Below are 24,604 nucleotides of genomic sequence, written 5' to 3' on the forward strand. Positions count from 1 at the left end.
CCCACCCCCCTCCTATCAATTTTGTACATGGGTCTGACAGGAAGTGTCTTAACTTCACCTAACCCGTGGCCGCAGCGCTCGGCCCCCTAGCCTTTCCTAGCCGCAGCGCTCGGCCCAGAAAGTGTCTTAACTAACCTAACCCGTGGCCGCAGCGCTCGGCCCCCTAGCCTGTCCTAGCCACAGCGCTCGGCTCAGAAAGTGTCTTAACCTAACCTAACCCTAAATAATACTAAATAAATACTAATTTTGTCATGTACAAAATTGATAGGAGGGGGGGGGGTCCAAAAATCGTTCACTAGGACAGACCCCTAAACCAAAATTTGGTCCGTCCTAAAGAACGATTTTGTTAAAAGTGGAGAGGGGGGAAGGATTAACCCCTCTTTTTCCCCACATTTTTCAGAACCTTTTCAATTTGTACGGTCATTATCAGCACAAAATGGAATGTAAATTGGATATAATATAAGTGTTATTGTTTAAGACCCATGTTTAGAGTTACACCAGTTAAAATTACTCAATCTGTAGAGATTTTTAAAAAACTCACTGTACCGCAGTAACCTACGATTTTTTTCATCTTCTCAAAATCAATAGTGTTGAAAAAAATGTGTTTATGTTTTATTTCTTTTGAATTCTTAAAATTTAATTAAAATCGGACTCATGGAAATTGAGGAAATTCGCTAAATCGCTTTAGGAAAGCTCCCAATTTACCTCTAGTGTACCTGTCTCAGCTATAATAAATTTAAAGATCTACAAACTAGAGCGGTGAAATGTTTCCCAAAGAATTGAGTATATTTTAAGGAAAGTGTTATTTAAACAATACACCCGATCTCTCATGGATATATCTCTCAATTGGTCAGACCAATCTAAAAGAAATTTTAGGAATGGATAGCAATCATCTATTATCGTATTTTCGTTTATCTTAACGTTTTTTTAGTTTTGACGGGTAAAAAGCTTGGAAATAAATTACAGTCGAGGAAAAAGTTTCCTTATCTAAAGTTACTGATCTGAAACACCCCTCAATGACTGAACACAAAATTTTCGAAAAAGTGTATATGGAACCGTATTAACACCATTGATTATTTTGTTCTTTTAGGACTGCGAGGAAGCGGAGAGAGTTGCATCCCAGCTTGGAATACAGTTTCAGACTGTAGACTTCGTTAAGGAATACTCTTGATACTGTTAAAAATGACTACTTAATTTCACGAAGAAGATTATTTGACATAACTTTCTTATACAGAGGCATCCATATTCCAGAATTTTATTGTTTCCACTATACATTAAAAGGTCATGAAATATGTTGTCTTCAAGGAATATTGGAATGAAGTGTTTGCTGATCTGATAGAAGACTATAGAGCAGGACTAACTCCTAACCCTGATATTCTCTGCAACTCGAGGCTCAAGTTCACCCATTTTCATGATTATGCATTAAACAAAATTGGATGTGACGCTATTGCCACTGGACACTACGCAAGAAACAGTTATGGAGAAAATCTTGAGTTTAAATCTAAAAAGCCAGCTTTTCTTCTTAAGTCAATTGATAGATCTAAAGATCAAACCTTTTTTCTCTCTCAGATGCCCCAGACTGCTCTAAGAAATACAATATTTCCGGTTGGAGAATTAACCAAGGAAAGGCTTACAGGATTTCGTTATAATTCAAAGTTTTTTTTATGAAAACTTTTAAAGAAAAAAATGCAAAACGGGATATTGACGTGTAAAGATTAAAACACATTTTTTTCTATATTTTATTGGAATTATATTTTTACATTTCCTTTAAAAATTTAGAATTTTGACTGATGCCGAATTTGGAATGCAGCATTTAAGATAATTTTCAACCATTTTTATTATAAATCCTCTTTCATAGACGGTAGTTAAACAGATGGCTGTACAGGCAGGATTTCCTGAGATTGCTGCAAAGAAGGAGAGTATGGGAATCTGTTTTGTTGGAAAGAAGAAAGGAGTTGGGCGGAGAGGGTTTCAAGAGTTCATAGGAGAATATATTGAAAGTAAACCTGGCAGGTTCGTTGATATTGATACAGGAGAGCTCGTAGGGACACATGACGGTGTTCATCAGTGGACTATAGGACAGAGAACACGTATTAAACGGGCATTCAGTCCATATTTTGTTGTTGCTAAAGATGCTAAAAGTAATGACATACAAGTTTGTTCTGAAATAGATCATCCAGCTTTATACTCAGACAGTTTCTTCACATTATCTCCGCATTGGATTAGTGGACCACCTGAAGATCTTACATCCAGAGCTTGTGATAATACATTTGCATGTGAGTTCAGATTCCAAAATATGTCTCCTTTGACAAAGGTATGCTTTATAGTAAAAATTAAATATTTTATCTAATGGTAATATTGTTTAGTGTGTAATGAGTTATAACATGTCCTCTACAAGTAATTGGGAGTACACAACTAGGAATAGTCTGATAGTGTCAACAGCTGAGCCGGTCAAAGCAATTACACCAGGACAATTTTCAGCTTTCTATAAGGAAAACTAATCTTACATGAATGAAATATTAATATTATACAACTAACAACGGAGTGTATGTTTGTTTTATTTATTTCAGGGGTGTATGTTTTTCATTTTGCAAAAATATGAGCAATTTAATGGCTGTGGGTGGGGGGGGGAATGAAAAAGAAAAAGAAAAAAGGGGAAAATTGGAAAAAAGGGGGGGAAAGGCGGCAAAAGAGGGAATGTTTTTTTCCCGCTGGTTTGTTTCACACAGGAAAATAAACAAAACCTTTTTTTAAAAAATATGATACTTTTTTCCCTAAAAGGGATAGGAAAGCATAAAGGTTAAATTGAGAGAATTTATTTTTTATCTGCTAGTTTTGGTCAATACAGGAATGATTAAGCTAAACCTTTTTTTCCTTATTGGCATTGTAATGTTTTCCCCCTTTAAAAAAACCTTTTAGGGCACCAAAACACTTCATTATACAACTAAAATCCAAACACTTTATCGAAGTTTTGCGCGGGCTTCTGAAACCTGTAAAATACACCTGTTTTTTAACCGCGGAGTTGGAAAAAAAATGAGTCTTATATAATATACACCCAGGTTTAAATTATATTTAGAAATTTAAGTTTTTACCTTCATTACTGATCAGTTGGGGTTGAATTTAATTTAGAAAATATATGTAATAAATTTTGATCAGTTTGGGTTGAATTTAATTTAGAAAAAATATGTTTTAGAAGTCAACCTGTTGGGCAAAGGTTTTTAGCCTTGTGACACTCGTCAAACACAATACATCCATCAAAATCATCTCCGCACCAATGCAACAACTGCTTCAGCCTTAAAAACAACAACTAATGAGATATTTCAAAATAGGAAATAAAATAAATTGAATTTGAGGAATTGTTTTTTATTTCCGTAATTTCCCTTTACTGAGTGTTATGTTAGGTTCTGACCAACAATGACAGAGATATCCATGTTTACATCATGGTTGATATTATTAAATGAATTGCAGACGTATGCTCCAATGAAAATGGACTAAATTAATAGAATTAAATACTTTTAGAGCTGAACAAACGACGCGCAATGAGATTACACCAACAATAACTAAAAAATTTATAAAAAACACGTATTTTACCTTGATTTATATTTTCCTCCTCCCTGGGACTCCCCAATGAGAGCACTGTAGGTAGCAAACACAATCCCTTTCCTAATATTCCCGTTTATCTGAGAGTTTATCTTGGCATACTTCATCTTGGACAGGAAGTGGACATCTAGTCCCTCGCAACCTATATCTGATAGATCTCTCTCCGCGTCATACTTCAGATCGTTGGATACAGAAACCCAGATTGCTCGTTTTCTTCCCTTCAAGTAGTTCTCCCAGATTACGCCTAGTCACAAACAACAAAGTTAAAGGGTCTGAAAACGTAATTTCAAATGACCCTCAATGCAATGTCTGATATACAACGGTACCCTTTGAACCTTAATCTATTCCAAAATGTGGAAGATATCGTCGTTTTTCTACCTCGTAAGCAATTAATTCTGATAATTTCTCAATTGCTTCTTGAAAGCAAGAAATACGCTTGTCAATTTTTCAGAGAAACCGCAATTAAAAATAAACAGTAGAGAAACAAATACACAGATATCCATTCATACTGAATCAAACAAAGATCAAAGGTACCACTGTAAATGGGGCATTGCCATCTTTACATGGAAGCCTGGAAAGTCATTTGAAATTACGTTTACAGTCATTTTAACAAGTAATTTGAAAATCTATGAATCGAAGTTCTTCCTTAAAAGACTTAAAAAAGGCTCAACTACTAGTTCACGCTATTTTGGTGATTTTTTTTGTGCTATTCTTAAATAAAAAGAAGTCGGACAAGTCTCACTGCACCCCCATTCCTTCTCCTCTTACCTTCTTTACTTTATGATTTATTTTAGTTCTATTAAGTTCTGTCCTNATCCCAAATCTTCAAATTAACTGAGATCTCTCATTTACCAAAACCATTTAAGATAATTCTGATTTGAGAATCTAATTTTTGTTAACAATAATAAGATAAATTATATTAGAGCTAATTTATGCAAAATCACGAATTTTGCATTTTCGAACTTCCTCGAAATCCAATAATAACAATGAAACCATCTCTTAACAATTCAATTTGTATTTTTTTTTTTACCTGCAATCGTTCTACCCTTTCCTACTCCAGCACCATCTCCGATAAGAAACCCTGCCCGTGTACCGTCAGGTAGAAACTGTTCATGCTGCTGACTAGCGTACACTGTACAAAAATATATAGTTAGTAAAATACAATCAGAAACCCTGCTCGTGTACCGTCAAGGTATTTATTAACTGACCTATGTTTTCCATGTATTTATTAACTGACCTATGTTTTCCAGGAAATCATCGCCTGATTTATGTTTTCAGGGTATTTATCAACTGACCTATGCTCTCAAGCTATATATCAACTGACCTATGCTCTCAAGCTGTAGCGCAGATAGTTTTCTGTTTTGAATACATTCCTCTGGTATAGACATGGTGTACCTGAACAAAATATTTATACGAAATGTTCAGGGTGGCCAAAACTTTTTGAAAAAATCCGAACAAAGTTCCGTACATTTTCAGAACAAATCCGTAAAATCCGTACATTTTTTTTGCAAAAAATCCGTACAATTCTTCCAATTTTTTAAAAAAATCCGTACAAACCGTACATTGAAGAAAAATGTAACCATTTTTGAAAAAAACGCACATCAAAATTGAATTGTTCATGTGTGAAGGGGTTAAACTTCTTCAGCTGGAGAAGTCATTACCTTGCTTTTTGATCTATCTGTAAAAAAGTACCTTAATACATATTTATACAAGTAAATTAGGATGAGAATGAGAGGAGAAACAAGTAAATTAGGATGATAAAAACAAATAAATTAGGATGAGAATGAGAGGAGAAACAAGTAAATTCAGATGATAATAAGAGAAGAAACAAGTAAATTAGGATGAGAATAAGAGGAGAAACAAGTAAATTAGGATGAGAATAAGAGGAGAAACAAGTAAATTAGGATGAGAATAAGAGGAGAAACAAGTAAATTAAGATGAGAATGAGAGAAGAAACAAGTAAATTAGAATGAGCATGAGAGGAGCAAGAAGTAAATTCGGATGAGAAGGAGAAGAGAAACAAGTAAATTAGGATGATAATGAGAGGAAAAACAAGTAAATTAGGATGAGAATGAACAAGTAAATTAGGATGAGAATTAGAGGAGATACAAGTAAATTAGGATGAGAATGAGAGGAGAAACAAGTAATTTAGGATGAGCATGAAAGGAGAAACAAGTAAATAAGGATAAGCATGAGAGAAGAAATAAGTAAATTAGGATGAGAATGAGAAGAGAAACTAGTAAATTAGGATGAGAAAGAGAGGAGAGACAGGATAAATACACAATTAAATTCTAAAAATCTATAATTATGGCATTTAGTCTTTTACTTCTCTTCATTGGGATGGGTGTGTTCGTTTAAACCTTTTAGAAAACTCATTATATAGCAAAAATCATGTTCTCGAAAAACTATGAATGAATTATAATTGTCAATTGGAACAACAATCAACCAACCTAATATTATTTAGAATGCAGAAAACAAGTTGAACCAACTTCTTTTTGACTAAAAATCTGTACAATCCGTACAATTTTAAGACTAAAAAAATAAAATCCGTACAATCCGTACATCTAGCCCACCCTGAATGTTTCCTAAACAGTTTCCAAAACAAATATAAAATGTTTTTATATCAATCAAACATCTTCCATAACGAGCGACAAGATAATTATTTAAGTATTTAGTTCTCAATCCAATAATTGAACTGATTCAAAAACCTATTAAAAAAAAAAAAAAAATTTTGAAAATCTTTTTATACAAGATGTTTTCATCACCAAGATTAGGATTCTTCAAGATAATCATTAAACATTTAACATCCTTTTTAAACTTTAAAAATTAAGATAATTGATTATCATTACCATCAAGATTATCATCTATATATATACTTTGCTTGTCTGTCTGTTTGTATCTAATAAACGTCAAAACAGCTGAACCGATAGGGCCCAAATTTTGTGTGGGACCTCACATGAAGCAAGGAAAGGTTTATGAATAATCAAAATTTCAAAAATTTGCCTCCAACAAAATCCACGATTTAAAAAAAAAAATGTTTTGTCTTACAATGTATACAAAGAGAAAATGTTCAAAATTGAAAAAAAAAAGATGACATTATTATTATTACCAGACATCTGCAGGTTCTACACTGGCTAAACTAGCAGTTTCTACTACAGGATCAGGATGGTCCAACCCGACATTTAGTTTCGTTGGTTTATAATTACTGTAGGTCTCAATCACACCCATATCCTCTTCATCCTCGGCGGCCACCTCCTCGTCCTCCTACAAATTGGACGAATTTTGATTTATAAATTTTCTTGGTTTGGTTTCGTACCCAGTGCAGTGTTCATCTCCTTTTTTCTAAAAAAACCTTGGAAAATACTAATTTTAAGCTTCAAAAATCATTTATATTAAATATTTTCCAAGGACAATATATTTTTCTCTTGAAACCTTTACAGAAATTTTACACTTAAAATGTTCATTGTTTAATATCATGGTCTTGAAAACTTTAAACAAGGTACAAGAAGATATGAACATTATTGTTTTAATGGGGTTCTACCATAAGCAAGCTTGGTACAACATTCAAACAGATGTTATTCTTTTTTTTAAATTTTACATTGATACTTACCCCAATCTTTTATTAAAAGCATGGTAATACTTTTGGGATTAAAAATACATTTTTTGAAACAGGAATGAATCTTTCTTTTGAGGTTTTCTTCGTATAACAACACATTTGCTTTCATCAAATCAAATCACAAAGGGCGGGGATGACAATGGACTCCAGTAATGGATTGGAGGTTCAAGTCCTTTCCGTGTCCTGGTTTTTCAGTCTGGACTTCTTCCTATTTTTAAAATATCCCATCAACAGTTGTTTGTAAAGCGCGAAGTTCCTTGCCACACGACCAAATTTGAGCCATGCCTCACTTTTGGACCTAATTGTCCCCCTCCCTTTCAAGATTTGAGCTGAATCACAAAACGTATTAAAAAAGATTGATAACAACGGTAAAAATTCAATTCCTCAGATTTTCTTCAAGGAAATTCTAGGAAAATTGTTGAAAAGAAAATTAAAGGGTTTATTGTTAGAGCCTAATTAAAACAAAATTATTTATAATTTTAACAAAAAATTTACTACGCCAAAAAAAACTGCCAAAAATATAACAAAAAAAACATTCGGATGGTAGTCTTAATTAAGCAAGGTATATAGCTAAAGCTTCTTTAACGATATGGGCATGGCATTTGGTGTAAAAAATATTAAGCAACCATGTTATTGGCTAAAACTAAAACGGTATTATGGCGGGATAGGGTCTATAATATATGTTCTTCACAATAACAATTGAATTTATTGTAAAATAAATATATATACACCAAGCAGTAAACAAAGCACATTAACACAAGGACATTTAGAACTAAGCAGTGGACAGGTATTCTTTGTACAACTTGGAAACTTAACAAAATTGCTTAAATCTATGTTATGGTTAGAAACAGATCTAATTCAACACCTGTCCTAAACGTCACAGTAAAAAGTAAATTAAGTCTATCCCACTTTCCTTAGTTCTAACTATTAGTAGTTAAACACACAGAGACCCAATTGCATTGAACAGGGTTCCTCCAAGCTTTTAATTGACAGATTGTTAGGTCTAGTTTAACATTAGCAGATTTCCTCCGAATTAGTAGACTACGAGAAATTGACTGATCATAATAGCCTAGATTTAGGAGGAACCCTGGCATAGGTGAACAGCGTAGGGTTACCTGTTCCCCTTTACTAGCTGACGGTCTGGTCAAACTAGGGTAACCAAGCTGAAATATTACCAACACTATGACAGAGATGTACTGTGGAATATTTCACACTTTGCACATTGCAGAAATGTACAGTGCATATTTTTCACATTATGGTAGACATATACTGCGCAGTATGTCCCGACGCATACAATAGATACGTTTAATATTTTATCAAGATTAATGTAATTAACAGAGAAAAAATATTTCTAGTATATTTTCATCAATCTGAAATTTCACATTATTTGCCTTTAATTGTCCCTAACAGAGCTTTTGAATGTACTGGTTCGCAAAATCCCATTTAATTTAGGTTGATATACAAAAATCAAGGGTTTCAAAATAGTCCAACTTATTTCTGAGGATTTAAGGGTTTAAATGGATTTAAGTGTAATTCCTCAATCTTTATTATAGTAAATCGTCATGTATGACAACTGGTTTTTTCATGTTATTATACCGCAAATGGTTTTACAAATAGCTTGAAAGTCAAGTAAAATGTGTCTGTGTTGGTACAATTAATATATTTCATGTTCCTTGGCCGATAAAAATCATAGGTTTAGTCAACAATCGTACCCCTATTCCATAGTTTAATGGAGCTCAGTGCTCACCTTAGCTTGATATTATCAAGATGACAATTCTAAATCTATCTAAATTTGAAATTATCTCACCTGGTCCATCATCCTGCCCTGGAACCTAGGGACCCCGCCCTGCATGTACAGGTTAGACAGCATGCTGGCGTTCATTTGCGGTATTCCCATGCCAGGTAAACCACTAAAGGCGTTCATCCCACTCATACCACCCATATTCCCCATCAGGAATGGGTTTAACATTCCACTGTTCATACTACCGTTCTCAAGTGCTGAACAATCAAAACATTATTATTGAAGAAAAAAAAAGATCTATATGTTTGAAAAGTTAGAATCGGAGACATATAATTTGAAATTATTGGCTTTTAAAAGAACGAAAAAATTAAGCGAAAAAAGGATTCCTTTTGAATTAAAGATAGTGAGAAAATTCTGAGTGAAAACAACATCTAATCTAATTATTGTTAAGTGTATTATAATATAAGCCTGGGACGAGACTACGAAGTACATATATATAATATAGGAGATAATTATTATGAAATATAAAGGGATGAAGCAACATATAAAGGAGGAAAATAATGTATTTAAATGGGAACAAACAAACATTAAAATAACTACGATACTTACAGTGATAACCGTAAAACTGTGGAATAGGAAGACAACTTTAAAACTCATGTTATGACCTTCAATAGTCCAATGAACATAAACACCAGCAGTGTAAACAGACCCAATTAACTTAAAAAGTAAATAAATACGTTACTAGTAACACTATTTGCTTTGTAACACTATCAAATAAAATTAATTTTTGCTTTAATACCGTCTTCCTATTCTATAGTTTACTGTATACAACTGGGAACTGACATTTATTTGTGACACGACCGTAACACAGGACTGAAGTGAATACAAATTGAGTGTAAAAACTAAAAGAAATTAGAGGTTGGGTAGGTGGATGCAGATTGCAGGGTTTAGGTTGCTGGGGTTCAACAAATTTATCTGGGATTTGTTACTTTTGTTATTTTTGTAATTGAAAAATCAAAAACATGCATATTCAAAAATGGAGTTAAAACTTGCCAATTTTTTATATAAAATTTTGAAATTAAATATTTAGCACATATAAAAAAATGTTTAAACTAAAAAGGAAGGGGGGGGGGCTAACTTTGACGAAAAACTGTCTTTATTTTAATGCACATAAAATGTTTTTTAGTTGTCCCAAACAAAAAAATTAAACCAAAACCTGACAACAAAATGGAAACAAAGATTTAACAAATCTTACCGCGCATCCAATCCATTGAGTCTGTCAGATAAAAAATATGGCTTTATTATTCTTCTTGGAACATTAAGTTATAATGTCATAATGTATATAAATTATAAATAAAGCTTACATTTCTGTAGAAAGTTCTGATTCAAGAGCCCCCCTGCTCCTCCGAGTCCTGAGTGCGGCCCTGCTCCAGTCCCCATGAGCGTAGCGAGTGCTGAGAGAGAGGGATTGTTGTACATACTGCTGTAGGGTTTACCAGATCCTTGAACCTCTTTGATGATTTCAAACCCTGGATCCTCGTTCTGTTTTGTCTTCAGGAGTCCTTGCCCGGGAACTAAATATAAGTTTGAATCAAGGAATATGAGAGGAAAGCTCATATCTTCTTACAAATTTATGTACTGCAGTTTCTGGTAAAAACATAAACAATGTTTAACCAGAAACTTATGTAAACATGGCTTCAGGAATCATTTCATGAATCAATTCAATTCCTGTTAGTTTGATCATGTTGTTTTTATCTCTTAGAATTAGTCCCAATAATGGTTGAATCTTATAGATAATTTATTTTAAAAAATTGGCTTACTTAAATAATATTTTTTATCAAATTTAAATTGTTGAATTATCCTCGTCATGCATTTGCGCATTTTATAAATTTCAATCTATTTATGGTTTATAGATTTTATTTTTTAATCATTTTCGACCAAACATTATTCCATATTTGGCTTGTTTTTCTGTGAACAAATTTGTCGGAAAAATGTGGATGTTTAAAAATATAAGAAATCTTTTAATGTTATTAAAAAAAAATTGAAAAGGGAATTTTAACAATTACGAGGAAAAATGGCCGCTTAAAAACAACATTTAAAACGGTCTCTAGATGAGAGAAGCGAACTTTCAGTTCTTCGTGCTTTATATTTGGCGACAAATAACTGAATAAAAAAATGTCTTTACCTGACGATATTGACATCCCTGGTCTTCCTTTAGCAAACTGGGAGAAATTAGATCCATTACTGCTACTGATCACCTATATACGAGTCATGAAAATTGAAATATAAAAAATCATTTATCATAAAAATTATTTTTTATTACTTCAGGGTTAAGACAATTTCTGGGCCGAGCTGCAGCTAGGACAGGCTAGGGTGCCGAGAGCCGCGGCTAAGACAGGCCAATTTTATCCATGTGATAAACATGAGATCCATGAAAATTGATAGGATTCTAAAATCTAAACTGTGTGTGATGATTCATTTTCAATTAAAACCCATACCATTTGGTAATTTCATTGAAAGCGATTTTTGGCCCTCCCCCCTCCTATCAGTTTTGTACATGGATATTAAATGAAAGAGGATCTTAAATGTAAGACAAGTGGCCGAAGCGCTCGGCCTCCTAGTCTATCCTAGCCGGAGCGCTCGGCCCAGAAAGTGTCTTAACCTAACCTAACCCTAAACAATGAAAAAATAAATAATAATAAATTTGCTGAAAAATAAGTGGTCATGTACAAAATTGATAGGAGGGAGGGGGGGAGGAAGGAGGGGGGCGGGGTCCGAAAATCTTTCTCTAGGACAGAACCAACCATTTTTTAGAACAATCCAAGGTTTTCCATTTTCGTACATATCACGGAATCGAATCTTGGACGGGTTTTGGAACGTAAACCAAATTTTGTAACAATCAAAATTTGAAAATATACAACAATTCAGAACAAAACGTACTTTAATAATTTACAGAATAGCATGAATAACTGAAATATTTTTATCTTCTAAATTGCACATTTGGGCCAAACCTGACACTGAGTATCAGGTTTGGGACAAATCACGGTTTGGATGTTTCTTCCCTTGAAATCGTGAGGCGAAGTATTAAACTTGTATTTTACTTTAACATTCACCCAATAAGCGCCTTTTCAGCAGTTTAAACCCCAATGAGGCGTGATAATATTGAAAACTCTATTTCCATGTTTATTAACTCCAATTAATAAAAAAGAAAAAAACATAAAACTTATTTGTATATAAGTACGAGTTGGAAGTTAAAAATGAAATCGTCCATCTTCTTTCGGAGAGGAAAATTATAGGATTTGTTTAGAGCATAAACAAATATAGTTAAGAGGTATAAAGGGATACAAAAACACCTAAAGAACAGTATGGGTTATAAGAACTTCGTAAACCCCAATTTACAACTAAATTAGTTACCCAAGAGCAGTTAGTAAAGGAGAAGAAAGAAATGATGATCCTAGAAAAACTAATGGTTCTAACCTCCATTTCGTCGGGATCCTCGAAATCAGATTCTGTGATATCAGACTCTGCATCCTCGGAGTCCTCAAAATCCTCATCCTCGTCGTACTTCTTGGCCTTTTTAGTCACCTAACAAGATCGATGTATTTCACAAGAATCCCATTTCATACCGAAATGTTTTGGTGTGATTAATTTAGAATAACGTGTTGAAAAACGATCACCCATTCCTCAAAAATGGTTTTGAACAACTCCATATCTACGAAACTAATTTTAATTACAATCCAAAAAATATATCAATTGAAAGAAAAAAGTTTGCTGATTGTAACGCTGGGTAAAGATTGGGTCAAAAGTGTGTACTTAGTGTAAAAATTGAATTTGAAAATTTACCGATCTTTTTGGTCTTGGCATTTTGCGGTTCTAGAGTCGAGACTGGTTTAGAGACGGGAGCGCAGTACTACATACAACTTATGAAAACCGACTATTTTTTAATAATTTATGAAATTAATATATGTTAATTTAAATTTCAAAATTATTATTATTTCTTTCGGTCAGCCGATTTTATGTATAACACAATGCATAAATAAATGTTTATCTAATTTACGAAGACGACATAACCATTTTAATAGAGTCATTGGAAGAAAGGAATTAGTTCTTAACGGTTTACAAACATAGAAATGGAAAACAAATGTCCAAACCAGCTGGTATATATTCTGTATTTTGTTTCAAAACGATGAAAGAGTGGATTTTTATTTATACTGCAGTTTAATACTTGAATTTCAAATAAATTAAGACGACCAATGCAACAAATCAAATTTGGAGTTATGAAATATATATTCTTACCATTATAAAGAATAGCATATGAAGAACTCGCAGAATTCCTTCCCCCCCCCCCTTTAGAGCTAATATTAATTCCGAAATTCGACTAATTGGTAATTTTAGGTCTTGAGTTTTTCTAGAAACCTAAATATTCTTCCTCGCACGACGACCTAAATTCGTCGCATCCCATTGCAATTCTTGATATGCAAATCTAGCGGAGGCATAACGATAGCATTGCGCAAAAATATCATGTAACCCCCCCCCCCCCCCCCCNCCCCACCCCGCCTTAAATTCCGAACATTTGGACGTAACGTTTAAGTACACATTATTTATGTAATTTTCTTAAGTGGACTCATCAGACAGTCCCTCTTAATACTGTGGTGTAAGCTGCAAGGGATGAAAAATATAGATGGAAACGTTTCTAAGAAAATATCTTTATTTTCTTAGGATCGATACATATTACATATTGTTTTATAAATTATGATATCAAATATATATATTTACACTGAATGCAGTATTGACTAAAGCTTTTTTAATGAAACCTTTTTAGTTAAGGGCAAAAGTGAGATTAAAAGTATTTTTCTATACGATGTAATTATACTTGAATGGAATACATGCGTACTTTCAAGTGACCCTCCATTTATAGAGTGACCGATAGATGTCCGATGTACCATTGACACCTTCATTTCCATCGTTTCTGATTCTGAAGCAAGAAATGCGCGAGTCACTTTTGTAGAGAAAGCACAAATAAAAATAATCAGTTTTCAAAATGGAAAACATGGATATTTAATGCAATACTTGATCAGGCATTGAAGGGTATTGTTGTGAATCAGAATATATTTTATTTCTTTCTTTATCTTTTAGTTTGGGTCAGTGCAATGCAATGCAATGTAGAATGTATGATTGCCTGAGGAAGGGAAATGCAAGCAATGTATTATTGAAAGAGCCCCCCCCATGGTGGGCACGCGAAGGGGGGGGGGCTTGGCCCCCCTCGTACTGATGTTGAACATCCCATGGTAATAAATGCGGTTTTTCGCAATTTACTCTTTATAAATATATTTAAGTATATACTTGCTGACGATAATCTACTCAAAAACAGTTTTACTTTTGGCACCAAGAAAAAATCATTGCTTAAATAAAATCTCTCATTTTGGTGTGCGATTCAGTAAAAGAATATGCTATATTCTAAAAACAGTCAATTAATATATAATAAATAGATACAGGTGCAGTACAAGTAAAATGAAACATTATCCATGATAATAGTAATGCATGTTGCATGAATTACCTACCTACAATATCTACTTATTAAATTTATATATTTTTAATTGCTGGACCCGTTTTGAAAGTGCATTTTGCAAAATGCAATGAGAAGTGATTATAACTTTGTGCAAGAAAAGTAAACTTTTGCCTTTAATTAATTATTTTATATTACTCTACAATTAGAGAGTATATAAACGTGTGTGCAAAAGTAAAATTTGTTCATAAGAAAAAAACTGATTCACTTCTATTTTTCTTTTTTCGAGTATGAAATAGAAGGAAGATACAATTGACGCGGCCCGCCCTACCATATGATTATACATTCTTTGCAGACGGTACTCCATTTGTATAAGAAATATTTGTCTGATGGACAATTACCGTGTATAAAATAACCTATTCTGAATATTTCTTATCCAAATGGAGTACCATATCTAATCATATGGTATAGGGCGGGCCGCGTCAGTTGTATCTCCCTTCTATTTCATACTCCTTGGTTCTTTCTTTTATGATAAAGGATCAAATTTTTTATTCGTTCTAATAATATCATGTTATGTAACCTAGTTCATAATTTTGTATGGTTTTAATTAGTTGTTATCTCCGAGTATCTATCTATTAGCCTATTCTGCATTTTGAGAAGAAAATTTGAATTATTTAAGACTTTACGCCTCCTTGAAGCCAAAAATCCTTGAGTGTCAAAAAAAAGGGTAATAACAATGCCCGAATCTTGGCAATAGTCAAAGTAACTGTGGAATGATTGTTTTCAATTAAGAAATATCACCAAGAAAGTGTAATAACTGCTTTTTTATTTGCAATAGCTGATTATATATATATATATATATATCTTCACATCTTCACCACGCATTTTCAATCAATTTCAAAATATAAACAAAATAAGTAACTGTTCAGGATAAAAACTGAAGACAGAATACTTTTTTGGTTACTCCTGTATCTTTTTCTCTCTCGATATGTCCAACTCAACCAATTACCAACAAGGAATAATTATTAAATGAATAGCGAGAAGCAGCTAAACCGCCGATACGCCGGTTCAAGCTAAAGAAAAGTGGTTGAACCACGTAGACCCGGTTCAATCATGTCATCAAATCTGGTTTCAGATGTCCTGAATCAGTTAAACCCATCTAAATCAACATCTTTAGCTCTGCCATCTCAGAAAAAAAAAACATATCAAAAATGTTTCTATTTATAAAATAGTTTTGGAACTTAGTTTTTACATTTATAGTTTGATGTTTCACAATCAGGAGTTTAATACTAAATATACATTTAGTTGAACAAAATACAAACTAAGCAAATAAACATAAACCAGCAGTTTCTTGAGTTAATGTTTACAAAAGATCTAGTGTTTTCAAATATTGATATGAAAAGTAAACAACAATTGTGAAAAAGTTTCAGAAAAGCTAAAACTTGCGTTATCGAGTTTTCGAATTTACGCCAGCTGAATAGTAGAAAATTTACGAAGTTTACAGAAAGAATTACGAGTTGAACTCTTCATCAGAGTTGTTTTAGGTTGAACTGAAGTTGAAGTATAAATATGGTCTCAAATAAGTCAGGGGGGGGGAGGCGGGGGGATGTGATGTAGATTATACTTCTTACCAAAAATCGCGAATAACACAAGTTAGTTTGCTAAAAAAATAAATAAATATTCTAAATTAAATGGATGAAGATTTTCAATTATAGGCACACAGCATCGAAATAGTCTACAAGCTCTGAACTTACAATTTTTCTAGAAAAGATTGAATTTCTTCAAGTTTAAAGCAAATTAAAAGATGATTATAAATAATTTTCTTTTTACAATACTGACGGTATTTTTGCCTGGGCAAAGGCACCAGACACGAAGTTCATATATTAGTTACAATGAACTATACATTAGTTTTGATTAGGTGTATGAAAAATATTATAAGGGAAAAAGTTAATATTAAAACTAAAATATAACGTAAACCTGCAGATTTTCAACAAAGAAAATTCAAAATAACTAAAATACATATCTATGAAGTTAAAGTGTACAACTTGTCCATTAAGGAGATCTGTAATGCTTACGTCTAGCATCAAAACAATAAACTGAGGGGTTCTGCCTCAATTAAAAGAGATCAAGTATAAGAAAATCAATTTACATAAAATGGAGAATTAAGATTGAAAAATGTTATCGATTATCGACCAATGTTATTTTGGAGAATCATTTCTGAATTCAATACTTGGGGTTTTATGAATGAAATAACCCCAAAAAATAATGCCGCTATAAGATATTTTTGTACGAAAAACTTAATGGTCACCAGAATTTTAAATAAAAAAAATTGCGGAGCAAGTGCACGGTTTAGTATTGCTAACATTCGAACAAACATTTCTTAATTTCATTTTTAAAATAAAATAATGAAAATATTTAATACAAAATTCCCAATAGGAATTATTTTGTAGATGTCAAGAAATGAAAACGTTAATATTTATATAATTTAAATATGCTGCTCAATTTCTATTGCTCTCGTAAAATCATTTAATATGGCGATGATCAAGACAACAGACGGATTACACATTATTAAAATCTTATCATGCTTTCTGCACGTCTGCATTGTCGATTCACTTATAAATATATGTACAATGTACATGGTACATAATACAACTATCGTTGTATTCTGTTTTAAGAGAAAACATCCGGGTTCTTCAGTGAATGCTGGCAGTGAGGAGGGGGGAGGGGGTGGACACAGTTCAAAGCATCAACCAAGGATGGTTTTTTAAGCTCTCCTTACACCTGAAAAATATATATGCATTAAATGTTATTAAAAGATAATTAAGTTTTCACTGATTTTTTCATATTTTTACCAAAAAAAAATCATTACTTTTCCCAAATTCAGCGAAAAATCTTTTAAAACATAGGGATTTGCGATACAATTTTTTACTGAAGGACCTTAAAACTATTAAAAACGAAAATGTGGCCCAACTTGAAAACCGAAAAGAATGTAGCAATAACTACCGAACCAAACCAAACCAAACCGAACTAAACCGAACCAAAACGAACAAAACCGAACCAACCCCAACCCAACCCAACCGAACCAAACCCACCTGTCTCCGTAATCATATAATAGTTCAGTATCTTTCTCAATATCATGCCTAGCGACAAGGATCACTCTAGGCTCGTCATTTAAGGTGAACACCTGGATAGAAAAAATGTATTTAAAAAAAAAAAATAAAATCTTTATTTCAATGAACAGTTTATTAAATTTCTATTTGAACAGTCTTTAATAAACATCATGAAAATTAATGATTATCTATTTTTAGCTTTCTACACAGAATTCTAATTTCAGAAGAGTAGCAGACTTCTCTCAGAACGTTTCAGGGTAATCAAATTTGGAGTAAAAAAATAAAAAAATAATTAAACTCTCTACATCTTTGGTTTGTGTAAAAACCAAAATAATTAAACTCTCTACATCTTTGGTTTGTGTAAAACCAGATTTTGGTGATCTGCAAAATAATTAAACTCTCTACATCTTTGGTTTTTAAAAACCAGATTTTGGTGATCTGGAAAAAGAATACTGACAAAGGCGAAGGGAACAATTACATTTTAAATTTTACAGAACTGTTTCGTTTGAATATTCATTCTTAGATAAAAACTATTTGAAGTGATGTTATCCTCAGACATGAAAATTGCTATCTTTTTTTCTCTTGGGTATATAGATACAAGAACTACGCAATTTATAATTTGGTAAGCGGGAAGAAAATTTTTTATTATTTTTCCCCCATAAATTAATTATTTCCCCCAACTATCGAATAAAGCCATGTACAAAAAAATCCCGCTCAGTGCAAACAGACCTAACTTCTAGAGGAAAATATAATTTTCCAAGAAAATGAACAGCCCTGTTTTTTTATATTTCTACCTTTGGTACACAGTTGGGAGCCTTGCAGCTGTGATTTACGAGCCGGCCGAACCTACCGGTCTCTTGGGTCGCGTCAATACTAAAAAAATATTGCAAAAAAATATCTTAATTGCACAGTACACTTTTTTATATTTAAATATTAGCATATTATATAAAATTTTTGTTGAGCGTACATTTAAATCTGATGAGTTGTGTAGCATAACGAATAATTTTCAACTTAAATGTCTATTTGTAGTGGGGACGTCATAGGTGTGAACGATTTTCACATGTTTGTTCTCAATCATAAATTATTTATTGGGATATTGCGAAGAATGAAAAAACGATGATATTTAGAAATTAAGCATGAAAAATATCTGTGAAGCACAGAGAAACTTATAAAGCACTAGTAACAACTCAAGTTGAAATCTAAAAAAATTGACCGACATAAAACCAAGAATTTCAGCATAGTTTTAGTAAGGGCGTTTTCAATTGATTTAATGGTATATATTATGTTAAATGAAAAATTGCTTACCAGTATTGTTTATTCCTGTGTGTGAAGTAGTACATATAACATCCTGTTCAAGAATTCAGTGTTAGCATTAAGTTTTAAAAAGTCATAACAAGTATAAAAAAAGACGCCATTGCAAAAATACTAACGCGCAATTGATGTTGTTACAAGGCAAATAGTTTACTAGACACTTAAAAACATTAATTTCGTAAAATGGGTCTGTTTACACTGTACAATTACTGCTAATGCTCATTGAACTTTTTAAATTTTTAACTTGATTCTAAAAGTCGTCTTTCTATTTCAGAATTTTCCGGTTATCACTGAAACATAAAAATGAAGCATGAGAGGTGAAAAGTCTTTTTTTCAACCTCGCATTTGTGTTTTAATCAAGTTAAAATCTATTCTGTGAGAGCATCAAGTTCCATAAATACACCGCATCCTGCCTTTGGTAGTGTCAAGGGAGTACTGGGTCTCCCTGTCTTTAGCAGATCCTCGGTCTATTAACTCCCCGGCATACTCCAGAACAAACTCTCCCTTCTCGTAGCTACGGAGCGTCTAAAATTATGCGTAGTTGAAACCTTGATCTGATCAAAAATGTGGAAGATAATATCGTTTTCCTGACTCTAAAAGTGATGAATTCTGTCAATTTCTCAACTGTTTATTAAAAGCAAGAAATGCGCAAGTCACCTTTGCAGAGAAATCGCATATAAAAAAAAAATTAAATAACCAAAAATATTCATATTTAATTCAACCTTGATCAGACAAAGCTTTTAAGGGTACCGTTGTAAATCAAACGTTGACATTAGCATTGAGTGTTACTTAAATATTACGCTTAAAGCCTTTAAGTAATTTCAATAATAAACATTGCTTATTTACATCAAAAACAGATTTTTTGAGTAAAATATTAAAAATACTTTTTACTATTCTTATAATTAATTTAGTTTAACGCAGTTTATCATCACCACTTACAACACTTTCAACTCTTTCAAATATTTTATGTTAAATTGTTTCTTAAAAGTTCTTAAAAGTGTGTACTCACCACAACACCTCGTCCTTTCATATCAATCTCTCGAACTTCGAGGTCGAGGCCTGTATCCTCAGTAGCCAGGAGACGGGCCTCAATACCCTCCATCTTCTCCTTTTCTAGCTCACTTTTACTCTTTCTCTCAGATCGCCTTAATCGAAGCGAATAAGATCAGATCAGATGAGATTAAATAAAATCGAAATAAAAACCGAAAATTTTAAATAAAATTTAAGACTTTGAGACATATTCTACTTTATATCTCTTTAATGTGATAAGTAAAAAATAATTTTAGTTATTGACTCGAGTTCCGAAATATAAACCTCAAGTAAGTCTGTTTATTACCTGATAGGGAAAAAGTCTGTGATCTGCCTGGTTCCCTCTGCTGCTTCTACAAGCTTCTCCTGTTTCCTACTGCTCTTCACTCCACCAACCTTCCTGGACACAGCAAACAAATTTTAGATTTGACGCGCCATACAAACTTTGTCATTCATCTTTGTTTCAAAATTGAATTTAAATTTTTCAAATTCTGAATGGTGGTATAGAGTTATGATCATTTTGGCAAGTCATCTTTACAACATTTTGCAGTTTTGAAAACTAACCTTTGCTAGCTAGAAGATATGAAAAAATTAATATGGGATAACAAACGGAACTGAAAAATTTAGCATTAAGAAAATTACCCATAATCACAAAAATTGGTCTTAGTATTTATGAAACTTAGTCAACCATTTAGTTTCATAATTCAAATTGACTTCTTCCGAACCATTAAGAGCTATGTTTCTATTGCCAAGTCATCTTTTCGATATTTTGCCGAACATTGGAAAATTGTCCAAAATCACAAAGAAACTCGTCTTTTTATGCATTAATTTACTTTACCTTAGAGATTGACTCTTTGTTTTCTTAGAAAGAGTTTTAGGTGAGATGGCATGCTTGAATTTATCCACAAATGAAGTACGATCAGGTATCTGGATTTTGTGCGGAGACATCGGAGATTGTGGCATTGATTTTAAACCAGACTGCAAAATATAAATATTCAGATATAGGGCGACCAGAAACTAAAAGAAAAAAAATACTAGAATCTTTTGGATCTTTTGACAACTTAGGGCCAAAAGAGAAGAAAATTAAAAATAATTTTATTCAAAAAAAACCTTGATTGGAGACTCTGGAGCTCGTCTAGTAACCGCCAAATCTAAAGCGGGTACAGAACTAATCCCTGCTTCGGACAAGGGACTGCTCCCAGAGATAGAACTATTCACTGCTTCAATCGACTCAGTATTTTGAACAGGTTTGAATAATTGTGAGCTACGAGTTACAGGTCCTGAAAACATGAAGTATAAAATCTAACTGTTATGATCTTACAACTTTTCCAAAAACAAGGTCTGCATCTTGCTGAACGATTTTCGTAAATTTAATTGAAATTTTTTTTTATGTTTTTTCTCTTTAAAATTAAAAAACTATATTTATAAAACTGTGGAAATAACATCCGCAGTCAATTTTATTGTGATATGGACACCAATCGACAAACTAATTATACTGCAAAATTTAGGCATGTACGCATGTAAGCATGTAAACATGTAAGCATGTACGCATGTAAACATGTAAGCATGTCAGTATGTAAGCATGTCAGTATGTAAGCATATCAGCATGTAAGCATGTAAGGATGTCAGTATGTAAGCATATCAGAATTCAGAATGTAAGCATGTCAGCATGTAAGCATGTAAGCATGTAAGCATGTAAGCATGTAAGCATGTAAGCATGTAAGCATGTAAGCATGTAAGCATGTAAGCATGTAAGCATGTAAGCATGTAAGCATATAAGCATGTAAGCATGTAAGCATGTAAGCATGTTAGCATGTTAGCATGTTAGCATGTAAGCATGTCAATATGTAAGCATTTCAGTATGTAAGCATATCAGCATGTAAGCATGTAAGCATATCAGAATGTTAGCATGTAAGCATGTAAGCATGTAAGCAATAAACATGTAAGCATGTAAGCATGTAAGCATGTAAGCATAAAGCATGCAATCTTGAAAGCATGCACTCAGTTACATTTGTATCAATAGGAAGTCATAATCATAATATAAACTACCTGGCACATTAACTTCGGCAGGGGTTTGTTTATTTGTCTCACTGAGAACTGATTTAGTTGCTTCGGTATTCAGGGACTTGTTTGTTTCTCCTAGAACAGGCTTGCTCGCCAGAATATTATTACTGTTAAATTGGTTGAAGAGCCCTGACCGGGGACGCGAGGATCGACTTGCTTTGCTCGCGATGCTGCTCCTACTCCCACGCCAGGAGATGCTGATATCCTCGTCATTTTCCTTTCCAGAGTCTCCTGTAATACAAGGGAAATCTTTTAAGGTGACATTAGATTTTAAGATAGGGTTTATATAGTTCATAACCAGAACCAGAAAACTATGCAATAGGAAGACGACTTTTAGACTCAAGTTAAATAATCTAATGAGCATGGGTCTAGTAAAGATATTTGCGTTGTAGCAGCATTAAATACAATATATTGATAAAACAGTCTTCCTTTATTCGAGTTTTCTGGTTATCACTGTATCGATCTCTATATTTTGCTGAAAATTCCGGTCCCCCTCCCCATATTGTTATTTATTTTCATTTAGTATCCCTTCTACTAATTTCCACTTTGTCATCATCATATATTTCAGCATGCAATCTACATATCTAACCTTCTGATCGCTCGCTAGCCTGATCACTGCGATCCTCTTCTCCATATTGAGAGAGTACTGGAGGACCACCCCCCCCTTGAGCATGAAGATCGTCCAGGGGCATCTCAGGGGACAACATGGGCATGGTAGGGGAGTTGCAGCCAGACCTACTCCAACAAATCAAACATTATAAAGCAAAAAAATCCACGATTGCCAGAGTTGAAATGAATTTCAAAAACTTATATTACGTCTTTAAGAAAAAAAAAACTGGAAAACTTGACAAGGGGGTAACAGAATACTTGACAAGGGGGTAACAGAATACTTGACAAGGGGGTAACAGAAAACTTGACATGGGGGTAACAGAAAACTTGACAAGGGGGTAACAGAATACTTGACAAGGGGATAACAGAGAACTTGACAAGGAGGTAACTGAATACTTGACAAGGGGGTAACAGAATACTTGACATGGGGGTAACAAAAAACTTGACAAGGGGGTAACAGAAAACTTGACAAGGGGGTAACAGAAAACTTGACAAGTGCGTAACAGAAAACTTGACAAGGGGGTAACAGAATACTTGACAAGGGGGTAACAGAATAAAATGTTGATTTCAATTCCTTGTAATATATTCTAGAGAGGTTGTGGCAGTGTTGAGCACACCGAGCTGGGTTCGTGTACGTTCAGCAGACCCAGTCTCCCTGTTTGGTGATAAAATAAAAATATATATTTGTTCTCTTAACAGTGTTCTCAAGAAGAATTCGAGAATAAAAATAATGAAACAGATATTTTCGAAATATATGCTCTTTCACATTATTAATGTTATTTTACATTTCATTAACACAATAAATCAATAATTTTCATACTTATTTTATATTTGTGTTCCTAAATATGTTTAAATGTTTTACACATTCTTTGATTGAAAATGCAACAGAATCGTACAGAGAGGGGAAGGGTTCACCCCCCCCCCCCTCCCCTATTGTCCAATAAAATCCTAAGGTTTCAAAGAGGGGGTTCAGGCCCAAAAGAAAGGTTCGCTCCTTAAACCCTACCCTGGAAAGAAAACAGCCCCCCCCCTTCTAGAAAAATCATGTGTATGCCCCTGATGACCCAACTGTAGACTATACCTTGAGAAGAAGATGATATTATTATGTGAATTCTGTGAATAGTCCGCTAATTTAGTTTCTTTCTCCCTAGGACCTTCAGTACTATCCTGCGATCCTTGGCGATCCGTTACAGTCATTCCTCGACCCTTACGACGACCTTAAAAATGAGACATAAACATCGGTAGCACAAATTTGAGTTATTTATTAAAAACATAATTTTACTCATGTGTTGCGCTTAAAAGATAAACGATTTATCAAATTTCTGTTTGAACAGAGGATTTTAAAAAATCTAGACGGAGAGGTGGGAGGGGATCAATGCCCCCTTTCTATAGATAAACAAATATCATGTTATAAATCTTTGAACAAGAGGGTAATAACCAAGAGAACGATTATTGGACCCTCCCCCCCCGCTTCCTATCAATTTAGTACATGGTTATCATTAGTCATGTGGCCACAGCGCCCGGCCCCCTAGCCAGTCCTAGCCGCGACGCTCGGTCCCCTAGCATGTCTTAGCCGGAGAGCTCGGTCCAGAAATTGTCGTAATTTAACCTAACCCTATAAACATTAGAAAAGAATAATCAATTATAATCATGTACAAAATAGATAGGAGGGGGGTGGGGCAAGTCCAAAAACCGTTCTCTAGGACAGACCCAATATAAGCGAGATATATATACAGCATACGATTTAGAGGATAAAATTCATGATAAAACAAAATCATTTATATTTTTAATAATCCTGAGTTAAGAATTATTGAATATTTGATAGAGTTATGAAAGGTTTGCAGCCATGTCAACGTACCTCTAACCATGGCAGATGTGCTCGGGGGTTCACAGCGTCTAGATATGATAACGAAACTACAATTTATTGCTAATTAAATAATTCTGAAATACAAAAAACCTCGTTACAAATTTTTCTAAAAAATGTCTCACTCCCCTGCCTCAAAAAATCGGATGCTAAA

At 33.4% G+C, this 24,604-nt stretch overlaps 3 protein-coding genes across 5 annotated transcripts; 1 reads left to right on the forward strand and 2 right to left on the reverse strand.

Moving 5' to 3' along the window:
* Positions 1–1,090: 1,090 nt before the first annotated feature.
* On the forward strand, positions 1,091–2,519 carry LOC111709990 (mitochondrial tRNA-specific 2-thiouridylase 1; the record flags this gene model as incomplete). Its single annotated transcript, XM_023483977.1, is given in 4 exon segments — positions 1,091–1,159; positions 1,306–1,623; positions 1,859–2,314; positions 2,367–2,519. Coding segments are annotated over 4 exon segments (978 nt in total), but the record flags the coding sequence as incomplete, so codon positions are not given.
* A 662-nt stretch (positions 2,520–3,181) lies between these two features.
* LOC111709989 (protein strawberry notch homolog 1) lies at positions 3,182–11,226 on the reverse strand. Of its 3 annotated transcripts, XM_023483974.1 has the most exons (10): positions 11,143–11,226; positions 10,322–10,531; positions 10,213–10,233; positions 9,024–9,214; positions 8,332–8,379; positions 6,710–6,864; positions 4,925–4,995; positions 4,631–4,732; positions 3,592–3,844; positions 3,182–3,293 (listed from the first exon to the last, which is right to left on the reverse strand). In XM_023483974.1, the coding sequence occupies exons 1-10, from the start codon at positions 11,156–11,158 to the stop codon at positions 3,197–3,199; spliced, it is 1,164 nt and encodes a 387-aa protein (XP_023339742.1). In that variant the 5' UTR covers positions 11,159–11,226; the 3' UTR covers positions 3,182–3,196. The 3 variants fall into 3 exon arrangements, with proteins under 3 accessions (XP_023339742.1, XP_023339743.1, XP_023339744.1); XM_023483975.1 differs by lacking the exon at positions 10,213–10,233; XM_023483976.1 differs by lacking the exon at positions 8,332–8,379.
* Positions 11,227–15,704: 4,478 nt separating this feature from the next.
* Positions 15,705–24,548, reverse strand: LOC111709992 (N-lysine methyltransferase KMT5A). The gene is made up of 14 exons (XM_023483978.1): positions 24,445–24,548; positions 23,668–23,803; positions 23,161–23,241; positions 22,567–22,712; positions 21,963–22,208; positions 21,024–21,193; positions 20,752–20,891; positions 20,221–20,313; positions 19,894–20,029; positions 19,298–19,409; positions 18,879–18,921; positions 18,368–18,446; positions 17,556–17,647; positions 15,705–17,244 (listed from the first exon to the last, which is right to left on the reverse strand). The coding sequence occupies exons 1-14, from the start codon at positions 24,452–24,454 to the stop codon at positions 17,202–17,204; spliced, it is 1,527 nt and encodes a 508-aa protein (XP_023339746.1). The 5' UTR covers positions 24,455–24,548; the 3' UTR covers positions 15,705–17,201.
* Positions 24,549–24,604: the final 56 nt, after the last annotated feature.

This window comes from Eurytemora carolleeae, unplaced genomic scaffold, assembly GCF_000591075.1.
Source record: "Eurytemora carolleeae unplaced genomic scaffold, Eaff_2.0 scaffold798, whole genome shotgun sequence".
NCBI lineage: Eukaryota > Metazoa > Arthropoda > Copepoda > Calanoida > Temoridae > Eurytemora > Eurytemora carolleeae.

Coding starts and splice junctions, on each gene's coding strand:
- LOC111709992 (XM_023483978.1), bottom strand. Junction 22,713..23,160: donor TCTCTAGAATATATTACAAG/GAATTGAAATCA, acceptor TTGTTGGAGTAG/GTCTGGCTGCAACTCCCCTA. Junction 21,194..21,962: donor TGCCGAAGTTAATGTGCCAG/GTAGTTTATATT, acceptor TCATGTTTTCAG/GACCTGTAACTCGTAGCTCA.
- LOC111709989 (XM_023483974.1), bottom strand. Junction 10,234..10,321: donor TCAGAACTTTCTACAGAAAT/GTAAGCTTTATT, acceptor TTTATCTGACAG/ACTCAATGGATTGGATGCGC. Junction 8,380..9,023: donor AGGGCAGGATGATGGACCAG/GTGAGATAATTT, acceptor GTAATATTTCAG/CTTGGTTACCCTAGTTTGAC.